Below are 26,709 nucleotides of genomic sequence, written 5' to 3'. Positions count from 1 at the left end.
CTTTGAGTAGTTAGTGATGTGACAACTGGAAGTATGCCTTGCTCTTTTGACTGTCAGGGATGCCGTTTAGGGCCCATCTACTTTTTCCAACATTGTAGAACATCAGCAGTGTACAGAGCAAAATCATGATATGTTTTTATCTGGTAAGAGCACACAGGCACTAGGGGAGCAGATAAGCACTAGGGAGAAAATCCAATCACAGATGAGTATGTTCAGCTGCACTCAGGGCTCCAAAGAACTCAAAACACTACCAGAACAAGCTAATGGAGGCAACGTATTCCTTTAAAGGGTTAACCTACCAGTGAAGCGACTTAAGCATAGAAGGATATTTTAATGTTATTTTTCACACACACCACTTATAACTTACTTTCTTTGAGAGCTCTACTCAATTGTTCCATCTTTTCTTTGGCTGTTTTAAGAAGGCGTTGTTCTAACTAAAGGAATAGAAATAAATAATGTAAACCATTCTCTTTATTCAGAACAGTGTAATTCAGCTCTCTGAAGTGATTTGGTACATACCTGATAACTATGCTCATGGTTTTTAAATCTTGTGTAATAGTGCATAAATCTGTCAAGTTCTTGAAATCGTTTGTGTTTTTTCTCAGCCTAGGAAGCAAAAGCCTATAAATTATTTTATTTCATAGAAACTATTAAAGTTGTTGTTTTGGGGGAGAATCATTGGAAAATTTTATTATTAATAGGTAACACTGCACTCAGATTTATTGATTATTTTATTGAGAGACAATAATAACCAATACATTTCAAAGCCTCCCAGAACAATCTTGTATTTGTATTCTTTATGATAAACCACTAAATCCATACTCCCAGAGTAAAAGCAAACAGATCTTCAGTGTTTTACTACATAGCTAACTGTAATGGAATGAAGTGGGTCCCCAGCAAATTTGTATGTTGAAGCTCTAATCTCCAATGTGACTGGAGACAGGGCCTGCGAAGAAGTGATAAAGAGTAAATAAGGTCATAAGGGTGACGCTCTATGACGCTCTACTTCCGATAGGGCTGGTGCTCTTACGAGAAGGGGAAAGGACACCAGGGGTCTCTCTCTCTTTCTTGGCCATGTAAGGAGAGAAGACACAAGGAGAAGGTGACCATCTGCAATCCAAGTGCATCAAGAATCAAATTAGCTAACACCTTGATCTGGGATTTCACAGCCTCTAGAACTACAAGAAATAAATTTCTGTTGTTCAAGCCACCTAGTCTATGGTATATTGTTATTGCAGTTGAGCAAACCAAGACACTTACTGTATACTGTATTGCTGGTATTATATTAAAATTGGTTTTAAGTCTTTACAGAAGCAGCCTCGGTGGGATATATCAAACTTTTTGTATTTTCACCAGAATTAAAGAAAAAAAAACTTAAAGGAAAGAAGCTCTCAAGATTATAGAGCTGTTTTGTTTAAATTAAAGGTAAGTATATTTAATTTAATGCTTCATTAAGATGAAGATATAGAAAAAGAAGAGACTTGAAATACTGTCAACAGCATTATGTGGCTTGGAGTGAGGCTTTGGCGTCATCAGTTCTCTTTACCTCCACGGTCATTTCCTTGGACTGCTCTTCCACATGCTGAATGACTTCATAGCGAGTACATCTGTAATAACCTCCAGTGGAAGAACTATGTTTTTTCCATTCTTCCAGGCAAATCCAGCAAAAGTCATATTTGCACTTCAAAAGAAAACATACACATAAACATTTCCTCATGTTAACATACAAATTATTATATGCTTTATAGCCAACAAATTTGTAATGATTAAGTAATCCTGCTGTGAAACCAGGAACAAATCTTCTCAAAGACATACCCTCTTTCTCATATTTCATCTGGAGACCTTATCTGCATTGAAAAGATGTGGGAATAGTTTAAAATTATTGCTTATCAGGATAAATTAACTGCAAATCACAATATTATGAAGTCTTCACAAGGAATCATTAAAAACACTAATAAGGAATTCTTTCCAAATAATAAGAACAAACACAAATATTTCATTTTTAGGTATGTGATAATCTGACTTTGGTCTATAAAAGCCCTACCAGTCTATCTAAAAAATTTCTAGTAACTTTGACAAACTGATTTGGAAACTGGAAGTTTAAAAGATCTCTAAGTACAATAGCCATTTCTCATTTAATGAAAATTTAACTTAATCACCACAATAATTATATAATGCCCCAAATATAAGCATTCTAGTATGAAAATACATCCTTTTGGGCAGCGCCTGTGGCTCAAAGGGGTAGGATGCTGGTCCCATATGCCAGAGGTAGCAGGTTCAAACCCAGCCCTGGCCAAAAAAAAAAAACAAAAACCCAACAAAACCAACAAACAAAAAACCTGCAAAAAAAAATAAATAAATAAAGCTAACTGCTTAAAAAAAAAGAAAAGAAAATACATCCTATGATGTTGTCTGGTACTATTGTGATTTAATTATTTTTCTCTACATAGCTGCTCAGTTGTTCTAATACCATTTATTGAATAGCTTCTCTACTGGTTGAAGATGCTATCTTTACCATATGTTAATTCCCATGTATCTGTGTCTATTTTCTAGGTTTCCTTTTTATTCTGTTTCACTGATCCATCTTTACATGTGCTAGCACCATACTGTATAATTACTGAGACTTTATATTATGGCTTACTGTGTGACAAGGCTAGCTCTCCCTTACTGTTCTTATTCAGAATTTTATTAAATCATTCTTGCTTTGTTTTCCCATTTGAACTTTTGAATTAGTTTACCTAGATGCAGAAACAAAATCTGTTCATAGATTTGTTGGCATCTCTCTATATGAGAACTTAGTTGTCTTTCTATTCATTTGTCATATTTATGTTTTACAGAGGTTTTAAATTTTAATATACTGATGTTTTTCAGTATATATTCTATCTGGTTGTTGCTGGTAAACATGAAGGCTCCTATTTTCTGCACAGTACTATAATTTTGTATTTTGCTACGTGACTTTTTGCTGTTTCAGTAGTTTTTCAGTTGGTTCTTGTGGATTTTCTAGGTATACAATGATGTCAACTATAAAATGTGATAATTATCACTTTAGTCCTAATTTGTATATCTCTAATTTCTTTCAACATGTCTAATCATGTTGACTGGTATCTTCAATTCAACGTTAGTAATATTGATTATGGAAAGCATACTCATCTTGTTTTTCAGTTTAATGAGAGTACCTTTAGTATCCCTACTAAGGATGCTAGCTTTTAGACCAAGTTAATTTATTTTTATCATACTAAGGAAGAATCCATTCTATCTTTGGCTGTTTTGTAAAGAATGGTTGTTGATTTTTATGTCAAAAGCCTTTTAGCATCTGTAGGTAATATATAATTTTTCTCCCAAGATCAGGTTTTCTGATATTGAATTATTCTTGTACAGAGTTAGCTCTTTAATCTGAAAATCAAAAGCCACAAATGCTTCAAAACTCAAAACTTGGCGGGTGCTGACATGGATTTAGAATTTTTGAATTAGAAATGCTCAATGAGTCTAATGCAAACATTCCAAAATTCAAACAAATCTGAAATACTTCTGGCTCCCAGGAATTTCAAATAAGAAATGGTCAACCTATATTCTTGAAATAAATTCTACTTGGCTAATTGCTCTTTTTTTTTTTTTTTTGAGACAGAGCCTCAAGCTGTCCCCCTGGGTAGAGTGCTGTGGCATTACAGCTCACAGCAACCTCCAACTCCCGGGCTCAAGCGAGTCTCCTGCCTCCGCCTGCCAAGTAGCTGGAACCACAGGCGCCAGCCACAACGCCTGGCTATTTTTTTTTTTTTGTAGCAGCCGTCATTGTTGTTTGGCGGGTCCAGGCTGGGGATTCGAACCCACCACCTTAGGTGTACGTGGCTGGCGCCTTAGCCGGTTGAGCTATAGATGCCGAGCCGCTAATTGCTCTTGAATGTGCTCTGCTGTATTATGTGTACTAATATTACTGCTTTTTTTTCAACTGTAATATCTTAAGAACTTAGGACTTCTGCATTGTTACATATAAGTAAGATTAACCTATAGCTTGATTTTAATTTATATATTCTTGTCAAATTGGTTTTAAGATTTCATTCACATTATGAAAATAATCTGAAAGTTTTCAAAAAAAAGTTTGAAAACTTCTTTAATTTATAAGAACATATAAATAACATTGAAATTACCTGCTTCTTGAAAGTTAGAAAAAATTCTATTGTGATGCTTTAAAGATTAGTTTAGTGGGGAAGATGCTTGAAAAACTCTTTTTTTCTTATATGAGAATAGGTTTATTTGGATATTCTATCTCTTCTACAGTCAATTTTAATAAATTATATTGTCTTAGAAGATCAATTAAAATCCAAGTGCAAATTATCTTGAAAAGTTGTGCAAAGTTAGTCCTTATTATTTTAGTTTGCTTTTTTTCTCTGATAGGTATACCTTTTATTGCACATTACTTTCTTGTGCTTTGTAGACACCAAGGTTTTGTTTTACAAATTGAAGATTTGTGACAAACCTGTGTTGGGCAAGCCTGTTGGTTATTTTCCTAAAAGTATGTACTCACTTTATCTTTTATTTTTATTTCAGAGTATTATGTGGGTACAAATGATTAGGTTATACTGTTTGCATTTGTTAAGTAAAATCCAAATTGTAGTTGAGCCCTTCAACCCAGGAGGTGTGCCATATACCCCTCCACAGTACATGTTAGGTGAGAGCTAAAAACAATGGTCAGATGCCACGAAGTAAGTGGCAATGCCTTAATTGTATGTGGATGTCAAGTTCAAAGGCCTCTTCCATCCTTGTCAAGGGGAATGCTAATCTTTTCCTTTCTTACAATACCAGTATGTGTTCACTTTGTGTCTCTGTATCACATTTTGGCACTTCTAACAATATGTCAAACTTTCTCATTACTACTATATCTGTTATGGTGATCTGGAGTCAGTGATCTTACTATCCTACTTGTTTGGGGATGCCATAAACAATTTCCACATAAGACAGTGAGCTTCATCAATAAATGTGTGTGCCCTGTTTATTCCACTGACTGGCCACTTCCCTGGCTCTCTCCCTCTCCTTGGGCTTCCATATTCCAAGATACAACAATATTGAAATTAGGCCAGTTAACAACTCTACAATGGCCTCTAAGTGTCTAATTGAAAGGAAGAGTCATAGATCTCTCATTTTCAATCAAAAAGCTTAGTGAAAGAAAGGGATGTTGAAAGCAGAGACAGGCTGAAAACTAGGCCTCTTGTGCCAAACAGCCAAGTTGTGAATGCAAAGGAAACATTCTTGAAGGAAATTAAAAGTACAACTCCAGTGAATACACAAACTATAAGAAAATAAAATCACCTTAGTACTAATTTGAAGAACGTTTTAGTGGTCTGGAGAGACTACAGAATCAGCCATAACATTCCTTTAAGCCTAACATTCTTCATATTCTACGAAGGCTGTGAGAGGTAAGAAAGCTGCAGAAGAAAGGTTTGAAGCTAGCAGAGGCTGGTTCATGAAGTTTAAGGAAAGAAGCCATCTCTGTAATACAAAAACACCAGGCGAAGCAACAAATGCTGATGTAGAAGCTGCAGCAAATTAATTGTATCTAGCTGATAGATTACTGATGAAGGTGGTGACACAAAACAAAGGATTTTCAATGTAGACGAAATGTCTCCTACTAGAAGATGCCATTCAAGGTTATAGGCCGGACTCTCTTGGTTGGGGCTAACACAGCTGGCAACTATTAAGTTGAAACCAATACTCATTTACCATTTTGAAAATTCTAGCCCCCTAAGAAATATGCTAATTCTACTCTGTGATCTATCAATGGAACAATAAAGCTTGTATGACAATACATCTATTTACAGTATTTTTTTTTTTTTTGAGACCGAGCCTCAAGCTATCCCCCTGGGTAGAGTACTGTGCCATCACAGCTCACAGCAACCTCCAACTCCTGGGCTCAAGCGAGTCTCCTGCCTCAGCCTCCCAAGTAGTTGGGACCACAGGCATCCGCCACAACACCAGGCTATTTTTTGGTTGCAGCCGTCATTGTTGTTTTGGCGGGCCTGGGCTGGATTCAAACCCACCACCTTAGGTGTATGTGGCTGGCGCCTTACCTACTTGAGCTACAGGCACCGAGCCTATTTACAACATTTTTTGCTAAAGATTTTAAGCCCACTGTCAAGATCTAGTGCTCAAAAAGATTCCTTTCAAAGTGTTACTGCTCACTGACAATGTACCTGGTTATTCAAGACTTCTGATAGAGATACACAAGGAGATTAACGTTGTTAACACGCCTGCTTACATAACATCCATTCTGCAGCCCACAGATCAAGGAGTCATTGCTATTTTCAAGTTTTATTATTTAGAAATACATTTCATAAGGCTCTAGCTGCCTTAGTGGTTTCTCTGATGGATCTGGAAAAAGTAAATTAAAAACCATCTGGAAAAGATTCACCATCAAGATGCATTTAAGGCTTGGTGCCTGTGGCTTAAGCGGCTAAGGCATCAGCCACATACAACTGAACTGGCAGGTTTGAATCCAGCCCGGGCCACCAAACAACAATGATGGCTGCAACCAAAAAACAGCCAGGCATTGTGGCGGGTGCCTGTAGTCCCAGCCACTTAGGAGGTGGAGGCAGGAGACTTGCTTGAGCCTAGGAGCTGAAGGTTGCTATGAACTATGATGCTACAGCACTCTACCCAAGGTGATAGCTTGAGGCTCTGTCTCAAAAAAAGAAAAAGCATTTAAGAAAGAACATTTGTAATTTATGAGGGGAAGTCAAAATATCAACATTATCAGGAGTTTAGAAGAAGCTGATTCTAATCATGGAAGACTTTGAGGGGTTCGAGACTTCAGTGGAGAAAGTCATTGCACATATGGTGGGAAGAGCAGAAGAACCAGAATTAGAATATATTCTGAAGATGTGACTGAATTGCAGCAATCTCAGGATCAAACTTGAATGGCTGTGGAGTCACTTCTTAAGAATAAGCAAAGAATATGGTTTCTTGAGATGGAATCTGCTCTTAGTGAAGATGCTGTAAACGTTGAAATAACAACAAAGAATTTATTACATAAACACTAATAAAGTGGCAGAGTTTCAGAAGACTGACTCCAATTTTGAAAGAAATTTTACTGTAAAATGCTATCAAACAATATTTGCACACTACAGAGAAATCTTTCTTGAAAGGAAGGATGAATTCTTGCCACTATAGTTGACATTCACTGTTTTCTTATTTTAAGAATTGCCACAGCCACTCCCAATCTTCAGCAAACCAGCACCCTTACTGGTCAGCAGCCACCAATACTCATGTGAAGATTCTCCACTAGCAAAGTCATTACTACTTGAAGGCTCAGATGACTGTTAGCATTTTTAGCAATGAAGTTTTCCAAATTAAAGTATGTACATTTTTCAAAAGTGATGTTATTTCACTTAACAGACTACAGTGTGGTGTAAATATAACATTTACATGTACTGAGAAACCAAAAAAATGTGTGACTCACGCTATTGTAATACTTGCTGTGTTGTGATATTTGGTTTACTGCAGTGGTACAGAAACATCCCTGCCTGTATTTCATTTATTCCTTATACTCTGTATTTTAACTTCCTAACCTTTCTTTCTTTTTTATTATGTTAGTTTGTGGTTTATCTATCTTGTTTTTCCTCAGAAAACAATTTTTTGGATTTATTAGTTGCATTATTTTTCAGTTTTTAACTCACTGATTTCTGCTTTACAGATAAACCACCAGTTTCCTTCTTGTTTTCAAGTTTGTTTTCCTAACTTTGAGTTATATCCTTAAATTCATTTCTTATTTCGTATTGTTTTAAGGGAATAAGACTGCAAATTTTTGAGCACTGCTTTAGAAAGGACCTCAAATACGATAAAGTAAGTCCATTATCCTTCTTTTTTTTTTTTTTTGAGACAGAGCCTGTGGCATTACAGCTCACAGCAACCTCCAACTCCAGGGCTCAGGCGAGTCTCCTGCCTCAGCCTCCCAAGTAGCTAGGACCACAGGCGCCCGCCACAACGCCCAGCTATTTTTTGGTTGGAGCCATTATTGTTGTTTGGCGGGTTTGGGCTGGATTCAAACCCACCACCTTAGGTGTATGTCGCTGGCGCCTTAACTGCTTGAGCCACAGGCGCTGAGCCCATTATCCTTATTTTCTAGAAATTTTTTTTTTTTTTGCGGTTTTTGGCCGGGGCCAGGTTTGAACCTGCCACTTCTGGTATGTGGGGCTGGCGCCCTACTCCTTTGAGCCACAGGTGCCACCCTAGAAATTCTTTAATTTCCATTTTTGCTTCCTTTTTTACTCCAGAGTTGTTTGAGAGAGTAACAATTTCCATGTAAGATCTTTTTATTATTAATGTATATTTTGTTCTCTTATGATGAGAAAATATTGTTTGCATAATTTTCTATTTTCTAGAATGTTATCAAGGTTTTGCTAATCAACGGTCAATTTTTTGTGACTGCTCCGTGGGCACTTAAAAAGATGGCACAGTCCACATTTTTGGATACAGAGTTTGTATACATAGCAAACAGATATACCTTAGTAATTATGGTATTTAAGTCTTCTATATTTTTATTGATTTGTTTGCCTGGTATATCACTGACAGAAAAATTAATAAAATTTCTGTTTGCATGTGCTCCCTTCACAACATATACTTGGACAATAAACTGTGTACTTGGTTTAGGCTCTGACAGTATTAAATTATTTCTCTGCTTGGTGTAAGCAAACTTTGTACCTGATATTATACAAGTATCTTTTTTCCAGGCAGCTTTATTGATTTCTCAAAATGAGTGGTAAAGGGAGGTGCCTGTGGCTCAAAAGGTAGGGCGCTGGCACCATATGCCGGAGGTGGCGTGTTCAAATGCAGCCCCAGCCAAAAAAAAAATTAGTGGCAAAACGTTCTACAAAACAGCCAAATATAACATTTCTTGGTGGGCAAATACAGAATTTTAATAACTTTTATAATTTTACACAGTCAGATGAAGAAAATTACTGTTAAGTGACTTAAACTACTATTTAAGAATACAAAATTTAAATAGTTTGTGAAAAATTATCTTAAGGGAAATGAACAGAATAAGCTGATTTATCCTTAAAATAAATAAGTTTATCTTTAGAAGACCAAATTTGTCATTAACACCTTTCATATCAGAAAGAATTATAAAAACTGCCTGCTGAATCACAATCAACACTGAGGCATGAATAAAGGCATATTACATTTCAGTCATTTTGTTAGTGCTGGATTCAATTACATATGACACGTTATTCTACCCATACATTATAAAATACTCAAAGTATACAATTTTGTTGCAGTAAGGATATTTACTTTTCAGTTTTTATTGGTCAGTGAAAACATCTCAGAATGTATGTTCAGTAAGACTTATTATAATACACTTACATAGTATGTAAGTAAATGTTTCTTTTAAATGCCATAGAAGCTTACTTAGTTTAGGCTGGATTGCCTAATACCATCAGCCTGATTAATTCATGAAAATATTCATTTACCTAATATTTATTTATTTATTCTCTCACTATGTCACCCTCAGTAGAGTGCTGTGGCTTCACAGCTCAGAGCAACCTCAAACTCTTGGACTTAAGCAATTCTCTTTCCTCAGTCTCCCAAGTAGCTGGGACTACAGGAGCCAATTGTTAATTTTTAAGTTCAATCTGTATTTCTTTATATATTTAGGTAGCCTATATCAGATTTTCCAAAGAAAAAAATCCAGATACGGATGTTGGAGAGAAAGGCACAATAGAGGAAATAATTTTGGTTCAATCCGTAGCTGAACTAATAAGCACTCCTGAGTATTTTGTGCACACTACTGCACTAGCTTTCTCTTTCTACCTCTTTGGGAATCCTTATTACTGCCTCACTAAGGCAATTCACTTATAGTAATTTTATAATGATACAGACTTACAAATTAATATATATTAACTGACATTTATTTGTAATAATGATGATTAAGCTTAAAGATTAAAATGTACACAATAATTAGAAGACGTTAATATATTTTACTGGAATCTTCTTTATATTTAGGTTTTTTTTACATCCTAAATTAGAAATAATTACACTGTCCTTTCAATAATTTTAAATAATATTTTTAGATGTGAATGACATTCCCAATGAGAAAGAAAAAAATCAGAATATCATTATAATATTAAAACAAAAATGCTCATAAATATAGGCATGGAATAATAAAATATTATTAATAACATTCCAGAATATTTGTTTTAAGCACATGGTAGTTTCTTGCTGCACAACTATGAAATATTATATTTCCTTTCTAGCTTTTGGGTATCTAACAGTCATTATTATATTAATTATTTTTAAGCCAAGTGGATCTCTGGTATTTTCATTTTAAATATAATTAGTTACTTGTTCAATTGATAATGTCATTAGTAGACTTAAAGTCTGGCCACTGTTTTGGGTTCCTATGTTATACACAATTGTCCCTGGGCATCCGTGGTTGGTATGGTCCACACATATGTATGACTTCCCACAAATACATAGCAAAATCTGCAGGTGCTTAAGTCTCTAACATAAAATGATGCAGTATTTGTATACTACTATGCACATCCTTCATTATACTTTAAATCATCTCTAGATTACTTGTAATACCTAATGCAATGTAAGTGCTATGTAATAGCTGCTATACTATACTGTTTAGGGAATAAAAACAAAGTCTGTACATGTTCAATATGGACATAATTTTTTTTCTGAATATTTTTGATCCATGGTGTGTTGAATCCACAGATGCAGAATGCAATACAGAACCCACAGAGAAGGAGGGCCAACAGTGTAGACATCCATTCATAGATACGTTTGAGTTTTGGACTTGGGGACTGCCTGGGCCCTGGTTTGGGTCTTAACTCTATCCTCTGTGCTCCAAAATCAGCTTTGCAAGAGATCTATAAGTGCAATGTCACAATCACAGCTCTGCTCACTGCAGCCTTGAACTTCTGCACTCAAATGATCCTCCTGCTTCAGCCATACAAGTAGCCTGGACTGGAAGTATGTGCCAACATACCTAATTTTTTTTTTGAGACAGCATCTCAAGCTGTCACTCTGAGTAGAGTGCCATGGTGTCATAGCTCACAGCAACCCCCAAATCTTGGGCTCAAGTGATCCTCTTGCCTTAGTTTTTCTATTTTCAGTAAAGATGGGGTCTCACTTTTGCTCAGGCTGATCTTGAACTCGTTAGCTCAAGCTATCCATCCCACTTGACCTCCCAGAGTGCTAGGATTATAGGCGTGAGCCACTGTGCCTGGCATGACACACCTAATTTTTAAAATTTTTTTTTTAAACTGATGGGGTCTCTTCATTTGCTATACATATTCCAGAATACATAAAGCAAACTGTGTATACACACACACACACACACTCAACTCTCTTTAAGACTGTCATTGGGGAAGGTGACTAGCAAAGGAGTCAGGCATTTTTTTTTTTTTTTGAGACAGAGCCTCAAACTGTCACCCTGGGTAGAGTACTGTGCCATCACAGCTCACAGCAACCTCCAACTCCTGGGCTCAAGCGATTCTACTGCCTCCGCCTCCCAAGTAGCTGGGACCACAGGCACACGCCACAATACCTGGCTATTTTTTGGTTGCAGCTGTCGTTGTTTGGCAGGCCGGCTGGATTTGAACCCGCCAGCTCAGGTGTAGGTGGCTGGTGCCTTAGCTGCTTGAGCCACAGGTGCCAAGCCAAGTCAGGCATTTCTGATCTTCTGGCCAAATACCATAAAATCCTTACACTTTTAACATTCAATGTGAGTATAAAATTTAGTAATATAAATCAACACTTAATGTTATTCAACAATGTAAAATGCACTCTCCTAGAATTTATCTGAACCTCAATTTTTGTTTACAGCTTTTCTCCTTTGGAATGACAAAGTAAATTAAGATACCAACTGCAAAGCATGCAAAATCCTCTTTAACATCTTACCTTAGCACACTGCATGTGGTTGCAGCCTTCATTCTTCTGTATTGGAGACTTACAGTTTGCACAGGGCTTGGAGTTAGTTAACAACCAGAGACAATTGGCAGCATCCTCATAAGCTTCACTAACTCCCACAACTTTTAGAATTAAGCACAAACACAAAAATAAATGATTTGGGGGGGGCACTCTAGACTCTTCTTTGCAGGCTGTCTTTCAATTTTAATAATATATTTATTTTCCTATTAGGGTCTATGACAAAGTTTTAAAGCTATTTTATTTTGAATAGGAGAATTACAATAAGAAGTTCTATTTCAAAAGCCTTATTCGTGAAACCTGGTTTAAAAGAGATTTCTCCATAAACTTGTACACAAATAAATGGAAAGAAAAAACCCCCAAATTTAAAAAGTACAATATTCCTCTCTTTAAAACATATTATGTCAAATGAAATTATAAAAATAATACTTTAGATAGTAATTTCTTTCACAAGCCAACTATAAACATAATTATCAGAAACTCTTCATTATAATAAAAAACATGAACTATCTTTTTTTTAACCCATGATTATTTTGGATAAACTTAAAATAAATCTGATGCGACATATCTAAAACTAAATTTATTATTTCCAAACCTGCTCCTTTCTCTGTTCCCTGTTCTGGTAAATGATAGGGTCATTTATCCAGTGCCAATCTATGAAGGGTATAATATTTAACACCCTCCTCTTGCCTTCACTTAAGGCATCTCCCATTGATACCACCTCTTTCTCTGTCATATCTGTTTCTCTTCTATTCCTAGTTCTTATTGCTTTAGCCAGGGTCCTCCACTCCTCTTGCCTAGCCATCTAAAGCACAGAAAACCAATCTATTTCTCTAGATTACCTTCTCACCTGCAACTATACTGCCTGCACAGTGATTTTTTTTTTCCTTTTTCTTTTTTTTTTGCAGTTTTTCGCCAGGGCCAGGTTTGAACCCGCCACCTCCGTTATATGGGGCCAGCGCCCTACTCCTTTGAGCCACAGGCGCAGCCCAGAATAGTGATCTTTTTAAAATACATCTGCTTAAATTTTTTTTAATTATTCCTCACTGACTACAACAAGTTTGGTAAGTTTCTCTCACCCTCTCTCCCCAATAAACCCTATACTCTTAATTCTTAAACATAATTTATTCTACTATAATTTTGAGATCTGTATGTAATCTTTTATTTTTATTTTTTTGGCCTGGGCTGGATTTGAACCCACTCCCTCCAGCTGACACCCTATCCTTTTGAGCTACAGGCGCTGCCCGAGATCTGCAATCTTAAGGAATGCCATAACTTATAAAGTCTAACCTTAACATTTTTTATCTCTCCTAACCCACACCAATAGAATTAGGGGCTGGAAAGAGTTCTGGAAGCCAATTAAAAATGATTTTATTTTATTTTATTTCAGAATACAGGGTGGTTTTGTTTACTTTTCTAGTTCTAACTACACTGGGAAGCCTTACATTTTCTTTACTAAAAAGACATACCAGAAAATTAGTTTAGTATCACTGAATGTGACCCATCTAATCAAAGCCTTGACACTTTTAGAACGGAGGAAGAGCGGCTAGCCCTACAGTCTAAAGCATGGACTTCCTTTTGAAGTTCAAAAGGAAAAGTTATGTCAGGTGTGGTGGCTCACACCTATAATCCTAGCACTCTGGGAGGCTGAGGCAGGTGGACTGTTTGAGCTCAGGAGTTTGAGACTAGCTTGAGTGAGACTCCCATCTCTAAGAAAAAATAACTGGGTGTTGTGATTGGCATCTGTGGTCACAGCTCCTAGAAGGCTGAGGCAAGAGGATTGCCTGAGTCCAAGAGTTTGAGGTTGCTGTGAGCTATGATGCCACGACACTTTACCCAGGGTGACAAAAGACTCTTGTCTCAAAAAAAAAAAAAAAAGGAAAAATTACCCAACCCTTAGTATAAGCCCCTTGAAGAGGAAAGGGAGACAAAGGTTTGGGTTAACTGACCCCCTTGTACTTCCAAAGTGGTGCTGTACATGAACTGGAGGGGCTGAGAACTCAGAGCAGCCCTTTAATGGGGCCTGTAAGAACAGGATTGGGGTTGTCTTGCTGAAAGAAACCCCAAGTGCCTACCTACTTTAAGTCTGTACCAACAGAACAGCACTGGTTTTTAATTCCATATAGTAAAGAGAAATAATAGCAGGCATGAACTGATCAGACTTCACTGCAGTCCTAAACCCAGTTGGTAGATGATTTGAGTAGGATGTTGGTAAAGAAAAATGCTCAGATAATTTGGTAGAAGACAGGTGTTTCAGAAGGAACTTAGTATATTTAATGCTAATAAGGTCAAGCTGTGGAGGTAGTGCTGTCTACAAAGGGTACTGCTATAAAACCTTATTAGTAATATCTAACTCAGTGGTTCTCAACTTTCCTAATGCCACGCTGTATTTTCATTGTTACAAAGGGGTCAAGACCCACAGGTTGCAAACTGCTGATCTAATTTTTGTTTAAAACTAGTGGCCTTTCTCCTCCCTTCAGCATCAACATTATTTTTAGCTCAGAGACTCTAACACACTCTTATGATTCTTATTGTTCATTGTTATCATAAATAAAGCACAAAGCAATCAAAACAAAGCAGCTGTGTGACTTGCAACATAATAGTTTTTTTCTCCTGCTCTTGGGGAGGATGCTAGCTTCCAACTGCATTCTAGCAGATGGCATGAATTAAATCGTATTTAGGAAATAACCAAATATTACTATAATAAAAACTTATGTTGGAGAAAATGCCTTTACTTCCAATACTCTGAACATGCTTATTCCAAGTATCTGTCCCTTTGTACATACTGTTTTTATTTATTTTATTTTTTTGAGACAGAGCCTCAAGCTGTCACCCTGGGTAGAGTGCCGTGGTGTCACAGCTCACAGCAACCTCAAACTCTTGGGCTTAAGCAATTCTCTTGCCTCAGCCTCTCAAGTAGCTGGGACTACAGGCACCCACCACAACACCTGGCTATTTTTTGGTTGTAGTTGTCATCATTGTTGTTTGGCAGCCTGGGCTGGATTCAAACCCACCAGCTCTGGTGTGTGTGGCTGGTGCTCTAGCCACTTGAGCTACAGGCGCTGGGCCTGTATATACTGTTTTTAACATCTACAATACTTCATCGCCTTTTAATCTATCTGATGAGTTTTTTCTACTCCAACTAACTTTGAAACTCTTACTTTCACTTCAGTTACATGTCTATTACACTTTGATCTTCTTTTCTTATATCTCTTTGTAAGAAATATTAACTTCATTTAATAAAGTATTAGAATGTAACAAAATCTAAAATCTATCAGGAGAATCAACATGTATACAACTGCAAACACAGTTGCTTTTAAGGACTGAATTTTTAAACAGATAATTTGAATTCCACTCAATAACCACTTATTATGTACTATGAAAAACATGGGTCTAAAAATTTTATACAGTAAACATTTACAGAAAATATAGTCATTCTTGCTTCTTACTCAATTTCAGTACTTAAAAAAACAGTATTTGAATTTTTATGTGGAGTTAATTCTTTGAACTGAATTCAGCATATTTTCTAATACTCTTTCTCATTAATTACATCTTGTCACTCCTTTTGAGACTCCTAATTCAGACTTTGGAAAACTAAGCATAAGAGAGAAAACTATGTCACAAATCTATGAATTTGATTAAAAATGCTCTGCCTTTCTTTGCATAAGATGCAAAGTAAAAATCCAAAACAATATGCAAATCTGAAACACCACTTAATCATACTTTTCTTTTTTAGAGTATCATTTTTTGTTTTTGTGTTTTGTTGTGGGATAGATTTTTTTCTCTGTTGCCCAGGCTGGAGTGCAGTGGTGTGATCACAACTCATTGCAACCTCTAACTCCTGAGCTCATGTAATCCTCCAGCCTCAGCCTCCTGAGTAGCTGGGACTACAGGACCATGTCCAACTAACTTTTTTGTATTCTCTAGAGATGAAGTCTCCCTATGCACGTCTCAAATTTCTGGCCTCAAGTGATTCTTCCCGTGGCCTTCCGTGCTCTCAAAATGGGGGATCCCGGTTCCACAGCCTGTAAGGACACTGGATTCTACTCCTCTTGGGACCCCTCACTGTAATCCTCCGTTATTAACCATCGCCCCTTACATCATTTAATTCCTGTCCTTATTTATTCAAGACAGGGTAAAAAAGGTGTCAACCACAGTTGCTACCCAATTTCTACTACTCTTCCAAAGCATCCCAAACCTGCATAGTGCTACCAAGATCTGATTTATCTCAATGAGGACAATTTATACCCTATTCAATCAGAAGCAGTTTCAGAAGACTGATCATGACCCATCACCCCTTTTAACAAGAGTCAGGAATGTTGGAAACCTACTAGCACCCCACTTGCACCCCCTATCCTGAACCCAAAGGGCCTAACTGGCCCCACACCAAAGGTTTGTGCCTGGAAAGATCCTAGCCATGAGAATCTTTCAACAGGCATTGGAATCTATCCACCCGCTATGGCCCTATATAAAAAGAGGCCCCCAACCACCCTTGTTGGAGATGCCATCTTTGCCCTGCCCTGGTGGGTCTCTGTCCCTGGTTTAATAAACTTGGCCTGAACTTTTCTGCTCTTTCCACCTCTGGATGCTGCCACACCACCTTTCAGCTTAGAAATTCACACCATTCTTCTTATCAAACAAGTGTTCTGTGTCAACGAACCCAACTTAAATGTTAGTTTCCTATAAAACAGGATCACTAACATCAACTTTACAGCATTTCTGTGAGAGGAACAGAGATATGTATGTATAAAAGTCTCAGTGACGATAGGTATAGATAATGTATATAAGTAAATTTATACAATCACATAATAATAAGAAATTAACTTGTATTATTCTTTATTGGAAGCTCTCAAGGAAATGAGAAGCTTTCTCTCACTAAAGATCATACACCATTTCCCATGAAGTACAGAAAAGCAAGTTGGTCCACCCTACAAAAAATAAAAAGAGAAGGGTTGTAGGGGGAGGGTTAAATGTGACCCCTTTTACTCCATTTTCTTTAAAGTAAGTCTATTAGAAATATGGAACTTATTCATGATTCGTCCATGCCAAAACCCCATCATCTCCAAAAGAATGCTGGTTAGAGGGATATTTACATTAAGAAACCTGAACACCTTTTTTTTTTTAGTATAACTAAGAAAAATTTTATGTAGGAAGAACAAAGAGAAAATTTAGAGCACTTTCAGAGACTTGCAAGTGGGTCCCTCTCATGATGGAGAAAAGGTAAAAGATTGAAAATCTCTTAATTAAAGACTAAAACAAACAAACAAAAATCGCATTATCTTTTGATTGCTATTAGGAAAAATGTAGCATAGCTATTTAAAAATCACTCTTACGTTCTTCTGGTTTCATTTCAGTTATTTTTTGTAGCCAATTTTTCCATGTTTGGCAGTCACAAGGCTCATGTGCTTCACCAAGGCATTCCCTAAAGAAGAAAACATAAACAAGGCAATTAAAAAAAAAATTTTTCATCAATATTAAAGAAAAATACAGTAGAACCTCCATAGTTGAACACCTCCCTACTTTGATTACCTCAAGTGGACCTAATTTTCATAGACTAGACATACACCACAAGTACATATCAGCATAGTAGGCTTAGTTCCTTATGTTGACCAATTTTTTAAGTCCTGTGGGTGGTTTTACTGGATGTAGAAAGTACTCTTCTAATTTTAAAGTTGGAAAAACTAAGGCACAGTGGCAAATGAGAGATGAAGTACTTTAAAAAAGGAAGTGAAAATGTGATTCTAAAGTTTGATACCATCAGACCAGTTTTAAAGTCAGTATGAATATACTGATAAATTTATTTATACATTTCAAAAGATCTAAATAGATTACCTAATATTTATAACTTAGTTTTGCATGCCTTAAGAGCTATAAAACATTTTATTAATTAGGTTTTAGTCTCTCTAATATTTTAAATTCTTGCTACTCAAGGTATGTTCTCATGGCTAGCAGCATTGCCATTACTGAGGAAGAGCAGGTCCCATGAGACTTGTAGATTAATCTGCATTTTATTAAAATTAGCACATGACCCTTCTTCATTTTAAAGTTTGAGATGTACTGTTTTCAGTCACATTCTTGTAGTTGTTAAGAATGGTTGGTCTTTATAGTGAAATGACAGAGAAATTACTAAGTCATAGTTTTTCAGTGATGGCTAAGAACTGAGTTGTCTCTCTCATCTCTGCCTTCTCTTGCTAGCAGGGCCCCTACGGAGTTCTATTTTCATAAGCCATTGAGCAGCCCAGCAGACAAAAAGGAAATGTAAATTTCCTCTACAGTTGTTATACCTAGTAACTAAATCAGCCATTTAGAATTTGTTCCCATAGCTTTAAGTGTGGTGCCTGTAGCTCAGTGAGTAGGGTGCCAGCCACATACACCAAGGCTGGCAGGTTCCAACCTGTCAGCACCCCTGACCTGCTAAACAATAATGACAACTGCAACCAAAAAATAGCCAGGTGTTGGAGCAGGCACCTGTAGTTCCAGCTACTTGGGAGGCTGTGGCAAGAGAATTGCTTAAGCCCAAGAGTTTGAGCTATGAGCTACGGATAGTGAGATTTTGTCTCAAAAAAAAAAAAAAAAAAGTTTGAGCTATGAGCTGTGGATAGTGAGACTGTCTCAAAAAAAAAAAAAAAAAACCACAAAAAAACCAGGCCTCAAATTCTCCCTAAAATGATACCTCAAAGCAGAATCAACAACAGGATCAGAAACACCTACAGTATCTGTCTGCAGCAGAAAGGCAGAGGATACAACACTCACAGTGCCCTGAGAATTTGGCACAAGTAATTTTTTCTTCTCTGCCCCCCTTAATTTCAGCAGCTTGATCTTGCTGTGGGCATTCTCCTTTTCTTTCTTTGGGTTGATATGCTGTCTCCCTGTTCCCTTTTTTCCCTCTCTTCCATTCTCTTTCACACTCTCCTTCTAAGAAGATAAAGTAAACATACTTTCATACTTGCTCTAGGTATGGATCTTGGTCTAGAGAAATTCTTTTCTCATTTCCTGAGCACCTACTTTCCACCTTAGCAACAGTTACTTTTACCTCTGCATATGGAGTTAACAGCTAAGACAACTAAATTTACTTTTACTGGAATTTGGCAAATTTTTATTTAAATAATTAAAAATATCAATTTATCATTTGTAACTCAATTTTATTATTTCTACAGCTATAAAAAAAATTCAAACACTAAAATGGCCCTAAAGCCTTTATGAATTGCTCATTTTAATCCAAGACAATGCTATCTTGTGTAGTACAAGTAATTAATTATTCTCATTAATAAAAATACATCATGTTGGGGGAAGGAAAAAAACACTCTGCAGGTGACATCATCATCATTTTACCTTAAAGATCTTATTCGCAAAGGTGAAGCTTATTAAGAAAACACATCGGCTGACTCAGGTAGAATCTTACAAACTAAGAGATAATACCTCGCCATATTAACAATGTACCAAAGTTATTATTTCATTAGGATGACTATTATTAAAAAAAAACACCTCAGAAAATAAGAGTGAGTGAGGATGTAAAACATTAGAACCTTTGCCCCCTGTTGAAAGAAATATAAATGCTAAGGTAGCTGCTATGGAAAACAGTTTGGTGGTTCCTCAAAATTAAATATACAATTTACCATATGATTTAATAATTCCACTCTTAGGTATATACTGACAACTGAAAACAAAGAATCAAACTTACATACTAATGTTCTCAGCAGCATTGTTCACAATAGCTAAAAGGTAGAAAACAATTAAAGTACCAGTCTCTTACAGCCATCTGATCTTTGATAAACCCAACCCCCACCAAATAATAATAATAATAGAACCCAAGTATCCATCATTAGATGAACGGATAAACAAATTGTGCATGTGTGGTGTGTGAGCATGTAGATTATTCAGCCATAAAAAGGAATGTATTCTAATACCTGCTACAATATGGATGAACTCTAAAAATATTTTGGATTCTACTTATATTAAATATATAGAATAAATTCATAGAAAAAGTAGAATAGTTTGAGTACTAGCAGCTAGAGCAGGGGTCCTCAAACTTTTTAAACAGGGGGCCAGTTCACTGTCCCTCAGACCGCTGGAGGGCCAGACTGTGGGCCCCAGGAGGAGTCAGCTGCTAAGTAGCAGTGGCAAAAACACCCGGCAGGCCGGATAAACATCCCAGGTGGGCTGCATGTGGCCCGCGGGCTGTAGTTTGAGGATGCCTGAACTAGAGTGAGGAAAGAATGGGAAGTTACTGATTGATGGTTACAGAGTTTTTGTTTGGGATCATGAAAAAGTTTTGAAAATAAATAGAGGTGGTCGTTGTACTGTGAATGCAATTAATGCCAATGAACTGCATATTTAAAAATGGTTAAACGGTTAATGAGTTGGGTAGCACATGCTGTAGTCTCAGCTATTGTGGAGGCTGATGTGGGAGGATCACTTGAGCCCAGGAATTTGAAACTGTGGTGTGTCTATGAACAGCCACTGCACTCCAGCCTCACTCCATACAGTGAGACTCTATCTATAGAAAAATTAAAAACAAAAACAACAACAACAACAAAAAAAAGGGAAGTGGACACAAGGGGTCTTCAAAATGTTTATGGAAAATGTGTATTATGAAAAACTATGTGAGGATTTCAAATTTTTTTCACACAAAAATAAAGTCATACTAATTTATTAAAATATATCTGAATAAAAAGATCTAGTTCAGGATAAGACATCAGTTTGAAAAGAGCCCCTTTTAGGGCAACATGAATTCTGCTAAAATTGAAGCAAGAACAAATATCAAATTTATGATGAAACTTCACATTTTGCAGAAAGTTTATGAGGACAACACCCTAGAGAAAGCAGCAATTGGCTTGACGCCTGTGGCTCAAGCGGCTAAGGCGCCAGCCACATACACCTAAGGTGGCGGGTTCGAATCCCCAGCCCAGGCCCGTCAAACAACAATGATGGCTGCAACCAAAAAATGGCCAGGCGTTGTGGCGGGCACCTGTAGTCCCAGCTACCTGGGAGGCTGAGGCAGGAGACTCGCTTGAGCCCAGGAGTTGGAGGTTGCTGTGAGCTGTGATGCCATGGCACTTTACCCAGGGGGATAGCTTGAGGCTCTGTCTCAAAAAAACAAAAAAGAAAGCAGCAATTTACAAATGGATAACTCATTTAAAGAAGGGACACGATGATGTTGAAGATGTAACTTGCAGCAGCAGACTATGCATATCAGTTTGTGAGGAAAAATTTTTTATCCATGTCCTAATTAGAGAGGATCAACTATTAACACTAGAAACAGTAGCTGACACCACAGACATCACAAATGGTTTAATTTACACAATCTGTTTGAAAAACTGAATTGAGGGAACTTTCCATCAATGGGTGCTGAATTGGTGCCCAGATCAGCTACAGATAAGAGCAAAGGGTTTCAATGACAATTTTATGTAAGTGGGCTCAAGATCATGAAGCATTTCTTCAAAGAATTGTTAAAAGGAGATGAAACATGACCTTACCAGTATCATCCTAAAGATAAAGCACAATGAAAACAATGGCTATCAAGAAGTGAAAATGGGGTGGTGCCTGTGGCTCAGTGGGTAGAGCGCTGGCCCCATATACCGAGGGTGGTGGGTTAAACCCGGCCCCGGCCAAACTGCAACAAAAAATAGCCATTGTGGCAGATGCCTGTAGTCCCAGCTACTCAGGAGGCTGAGACTACAGAATTGCCTAAGCCCAGGAGTTGGAGGTTGCTGTGAGCTATGATGCCACAGCACTCTACCAAGGGCAATAAAGTGAGACTCTGTCTCAAAAAAAAAAAAGAAGTGAAAATGGTAAGCAGATCTGTTAAGAGCAAAAGAAAGGTCATGGCAACAATTTTTTGAGATGTTCAAGGCATTTGGGTCAAAGAACAATAATATTTACTTATTTTTTGAGGATGTTAGCCAAAGCTTTAGCAGAAAAACACCCAAGAAAGTTTTACCAGAAACACTTTTTCCACCATGACAAGGTTCCTGCTCATTCCTCTAATCAAACAAGGGCAATTCTGTGAGAGTTTCAATGAGAAATCATTAGGCATCCGCAGTCCTGATTTGGGTCCTTCTGACTTTTGTTTTCTAATCTTAAAAATCTTTAGAAGTACCCATTTTTCTTTGGCTAATAATATAAAAAAGACTGCATTGACATGGTTAAACCCCAGGACCCTCAGTTCTTTAGGGATGGACTAAATGGTGGCATCACTGCTTACTACAAAAGTGTCTTGAACTTGATGGAGCTTATGCTGAGAAGTTTACATTTTTTATCTGTTAATTCCATTTTTCCAAGAACTTTTTGAAGTCTCCTCATGTATTAATTAGACTCATTTTAAAATCAACCCTGCTTTCCAGAAATGTAAGGGATATCTGTGATAACTGTTAAATTTAATTTGGCACACATACTAGCATAATCTAGAGTAAGAAATATGCCACAGATCTAGGAATGGTATTTCCATATGGTGTTTGAGAATACATGTGGGAATGCAGAATCTACATTTCTCACGACTCTTTATAAAAAGCCTGTTTATCACTTATATCTTAATAAAGCTCAAAAAAAGTCTTTGATGTACAAAATACCCTTTATATACTTGCAGTATCTAAAACAAACACATGTAATCAATAAAATATATTAACTTGTTTCCATTAAGTTTAAGATTTTTTTCTCATGAGGAATAAACAGCCTGTTCCATATTCTTTTCCTAGCACAATCAGTACTAGCATAACATATTCTAACCAAAAAAAAAGGAAAAAGTCATGGGGGGAAAAAAGCAAATGTTTTCAATAGAGTCTGAACAAAATGCCACTTCCTCAAAAGGTCATACTTGCTTATCAGTGTGCCTGCTCTTTGAGGCTGTGTTATATCAGACAGCAACAGGTTTTCTTTTCTAGAACCTCTCAAGAAGACATGGACCTGACACTTTCTTGGTTCCTAGCCCAATCAGCAGGATTACTTCATGGTGTTATAACAAGTTGGCACAATTTCTACTAGTTTCCAATGCAATACTAAGAGAGGGCATGAAAAGAAGCTTATAAATAAAGGAGATGCTACAGCAAGGATTGTAAATTTAAAAGGGTGCCATTTAATACTATAAGCTTGGACTTGTCCACGGTATGGAAGCAGCAATGCCATTAGACATAATAGGTGAATGACAATCTGGATTATCAATGTAGGGAAGAGAGGTTATTCTGAGAAAAGTAGTGAAGATATTGGAATGCTATATTCCTGAGGAGCATTTTAACCAATAAATGGTTACAAGTATTCTAAAGGACCTAGTACCTGCTACTAGTAAAAGACCACAAAGAAAAAAGTATCTGACCTTAAGTCCTCAACCCAGTTCAAATACAACTGGATGGTTAACCTAACAACAGATGAAGGAATGGCTCTTTCTTTAAAAATATGTCAATACGTACAACTGTTGGCAGGAATATATAGGTTCTGGAAAAGGAAAAAGCTTCCACTCAAGTTTCAAGCTTCATTATTACTGGATGGAAGAAATTCCTATCGAGATGTTGGTAATTTCAGTTCAATGGCATTTCAGATCTTTAGTGAAAAATTCCGAGTGACTTAAGTTCTCAATTTTAAGATTCTCCCCTTTAGCTAACATTTCTGAGTATATTAGGCGATGTTCTAAATACCTTACATGCTCTTACATTTAATTCTCTTAACACTCTTTGAAATTGGTAGTATCTGTCCCTATTTTACATGTATAGACAGGTTTAGGAACCTGCCAAAGGGCATACAAATAGTGAATAAATGAGTTAAAATTTGAAGCTAAAACGTTTGGCTTTGGAACTAGCACTCTTCATGTTGATACTGTCTATATCAGATAAGAAGGCATCTATTTTATTACTGTATTATTATAATGCTAGGTTAGTGGCAGAGCTAAGTCTCAAAAGCAGGTCCTGTGTCTCCCAGATTTATGTCAATCTGTGCTCTACTGAAATATGATAAAATGAATTTTTAAGCAGTATCTATTCAGGTGGGTATGCTACTCTGTATGGAGTATATATGATATTTAAACAAGGTCCTACAAGGTGAATTGCTAAATACATAGCATCATGTTTTAATTTCTGGGCCTATAAAGACCTGCTATACTCTCTGCTAGTTGGAAGAACTCTGATATTTAAATAGCTAGTTATTGCCAATGTGGAAAACTCTTTTCCCTGTAACTAGATGTATTAAGCTAGGAGTTTAAGACTGATTTGCAAGAGATGATGCGATACTGGTGTTAGGTCCACAAAAAAGGATTTTTATTTCATCTATTTTACCCAGAGGACTCTTGGAGACTCTCTTTGTCTATGGAGTCTATGGATATGGAGATGAAGCATGAAACTACTGCTTTTGATTCAATTAAGATTCATGGTCCTAAGAAGGGAATAGGTGTTAATCAAATTTTTATTGTGGGTACCAGAGAAAACAGAATGAGCTGACTCTCCCCCAAATACCTGACCAGTTTGTCCACTGTACTTTGATCCAGTGGAAATCTTAAGCTTGATACCACAGTGGACTAGAAGCTTGATAGCACAGTATCACAAGTTTCTCAACTTGTGAATCACCACTATTTGAACCCACTTATCAGGGTTCAAATTTCTTAGTGGTAGTGACACCATTTTGAAGGCTTCTTTACATAGTTGAAGTAAATAAACTTTACATTGCTGGGTGACAATATTAAAAACCCCACCATATTATTATTTAGAATATTCCTGCTAATGCCAGTGAGTAACTCTAAACTATGTTTGACTGTCTACTGATTTATAAGAGGCATTTCAAGTAAGTTTCTCAGTTTCTAGACCTGAGGACATTCTAAACTAAGAGAGGTGAAAAAGACCATTCTACCAGATGAAATTCCAAACATTTTCTTGACAGATGAAGATTTTGGTGGCCAAGAAGTATTTGTTAAAACAAACCTTTGAAGAGTTGTCTCAGGGAAGACAAACTTTCTGTCAGTTTATAGGGTAGAGAAATTACATAGTAGCATGTTTTTCTTAATACAAAAACAAACATCCTACTTAAGACAAAAAATCAAGGACAAAGGTCACAGTTCAAGTCATAGTCTATTTAAGTTTTAAATACCATCTGGAAATAATTTTGCCCAGATTTGACAAACTGTAATCATAAATGCTATGGGGAGAAAGCATTCTAGGTTCAGGGGAACAGAACTTGCTAATGAACAAGTTACAACTGAAAGGGCTGTCCTGTGATGTCAAGGGAAATGCCTATCACTATTCTATCCCAACAGTGAATATATTCAGTCATATTTAGGCAGGTATTTTCTGGGCATGGCTCAACCTATTCTGTCACTTGTTGTTCTTAGAGAAGAAATTATTGTCGTTTCTTGCAGTTTTGTTCCTTTTTTTTTTTTGCAGTTTTTGGTCGGGGCAGGTTTGAACCCACCACCTCCAATATTTGGGGCCAGCACCCTATTCCTTTGAGCCACATGTGCTGCCCCATTTCTTGTAGTTTTTGTAATCTTTAGAGAATTATTGCTAATCCTTTTGGAGAAAGAAGCAAAACCAGAATCATATGCTTTATTTTGTAAAGATCTCTTGTGATGCTTCCTTTTGCATAAGCAGATTCTATTTCTCATAGGAGATAAAGGCAGTAGAATACAGGTGACTGATTTCTAATTAGAATTTCTTTATTATAGTCAAAGCTCTTATACAAGTAAGAATAAGAAGCTAAGAATGGAAAAGCAAAGAATCTAAATTAATACCTAGAGAGATGAAATAAGCAATGTAAAAATCCGAGAAAAAACATATCAGTGTGTTATAATAGCTTAATCAATATTAAAATTGAAAGGGAATAAAATTAAATTGAAGAATTTAAATCTGAATTTGTCCTTTATTAAAACTTATTTTTATTTCATTTAGTTCACCTTATTCTTTTCGCCACAGGTACTCTGTTGAGAAAATGATGATTCTATCTACTAAATCCTTCTACTACCCTTATGAATAGGAGAGTGATTAAATAATTACCAAATATGACCTTAGCATCCACAGATCCCTGAACTGGGTAAAATTCAAAGTAAATCCTGTGATCTTGGCATAAAGTCTACAATCGATCTTGAGATAACCAGCCTGACTTTGGGGCATGATAAAGAGTAAAGTGACATATATTTCTCCAAATGTTGGTCTGGAAATATTAACATATATATGTTTTAGAGCTTCACCTAAATTAGGTTTTCTCATTAGTTTCTTTATCTTCAGTCATAGCAAACTTATTACTTACAGTATAAAAAAGAATGGGGAAGAAATATAAGAAAGTAAAAGCTAAACTACAGCAAAAATTAGTAAAAGTTAGACCACAGAAACCATAGAGCTTAAGGTCATGCCAATCACAAATTTTTCTTTTCCAGAATTTTATTTTTCTCTGATCTCAGCAAATGCTATCTTTTCATTTTGTCTTTAGACATTGTACTAATTTGTTTTCCTTGTTTTTAGTTTCTCTCTCAGCCAAGATTCCTCATAGGAACTAGAGAACTCAAAATGATACCAGTATGATATTTTTGTGATATCTTTTCTCAATTTTCCCAAGGATAATATATAATTAATACCATTCAAGATGCATATGATGTGCGTATTATGGCATTAGAGTTTAATTGTCTCAAGAAACTTGGTATTTGATACTACTCTGAGTAAGAGTGAGACCCCATCTCTACTAAAAATAGTGATACCAGCTGGATGTCTCGTGGGCGCCTGTAGTCCCAGCTACTTGGGAGGCTGAGGCAAAAGGATAGTTTAAGCCCAAGAGTTTGAGGTTGCTGTGAGCTATGACGTCATAGCGCTCTACCCAGGG

At 36.6% G+C, this 26,709-nt stretch overlaps 1 protein-coding gene and 1 non-coding gene across 5 annotated transcripts in view; both read right to left on the bottom strand.

The window, feature by feature from the left end:
* ANKIB1 (ankyrin repeat and IBR domain containing 1) overlaps window positions 1-26,709 on the bottom strand; it is a 160,998-nt gene that overhangs the window by 15,048 nt on the left and 119,241 nt on the right. For all 4 annotated transcript variants that reach the window (XM_023518779.1, XM_003782661.3, XM_023518783.1 and 1 more), the window contains 5 exons: window positions 17,256-17,344; window positions 11,896-12,026; window positions 1,547-1,681; window positions 520-606; window positions 368-434 (listed from right to left, as the gene is read on the bottom strand). In XM_023518779.1, coding sequence (XP_023374547.1) covers window positions 368-434; window positions 520-606; window positions 1,547-1,681; window positions 11,896-12,026; window positions 17,256-17,344 — 509 coding nt within the window. The remainder of the gene's footprint in view (window positions 1-367; window positions 435-519; window positions 607-1,546; window positions 1,682-11,895; window positions 12,027-17,255; window positions 17,345-26,709) is intronic.
* Window positions 4,675-4,797, bottom strand: LOC111722022. The gene has a single exon (XR_002770981.1). It is a non-coding gene; the product is annotated as a U6atac minor spliceosomal RNA (small nuclear RNA).

Source organism: Otolemur garnettii, unplaced genomic scaffold (assembly GCF_000181295.1).
Source record: "Otolemur garnettii isolate 467f Iridium unplaced genomic scaffold, OtoGar3 scaffold00005, whole genome shotgun sequence".
Classification (NCBI taxonomy): Eukaryota; Metazoa; Chordata; class Mammalia; order Primates; family Galagidae; genus Otolemur; species Otolemur garnettii.
The sequence above is the reverse complement of the archived record's forward strand: the minus strand, read 5'-3'. Positions and strand labels throughout refer to the sequence as shown.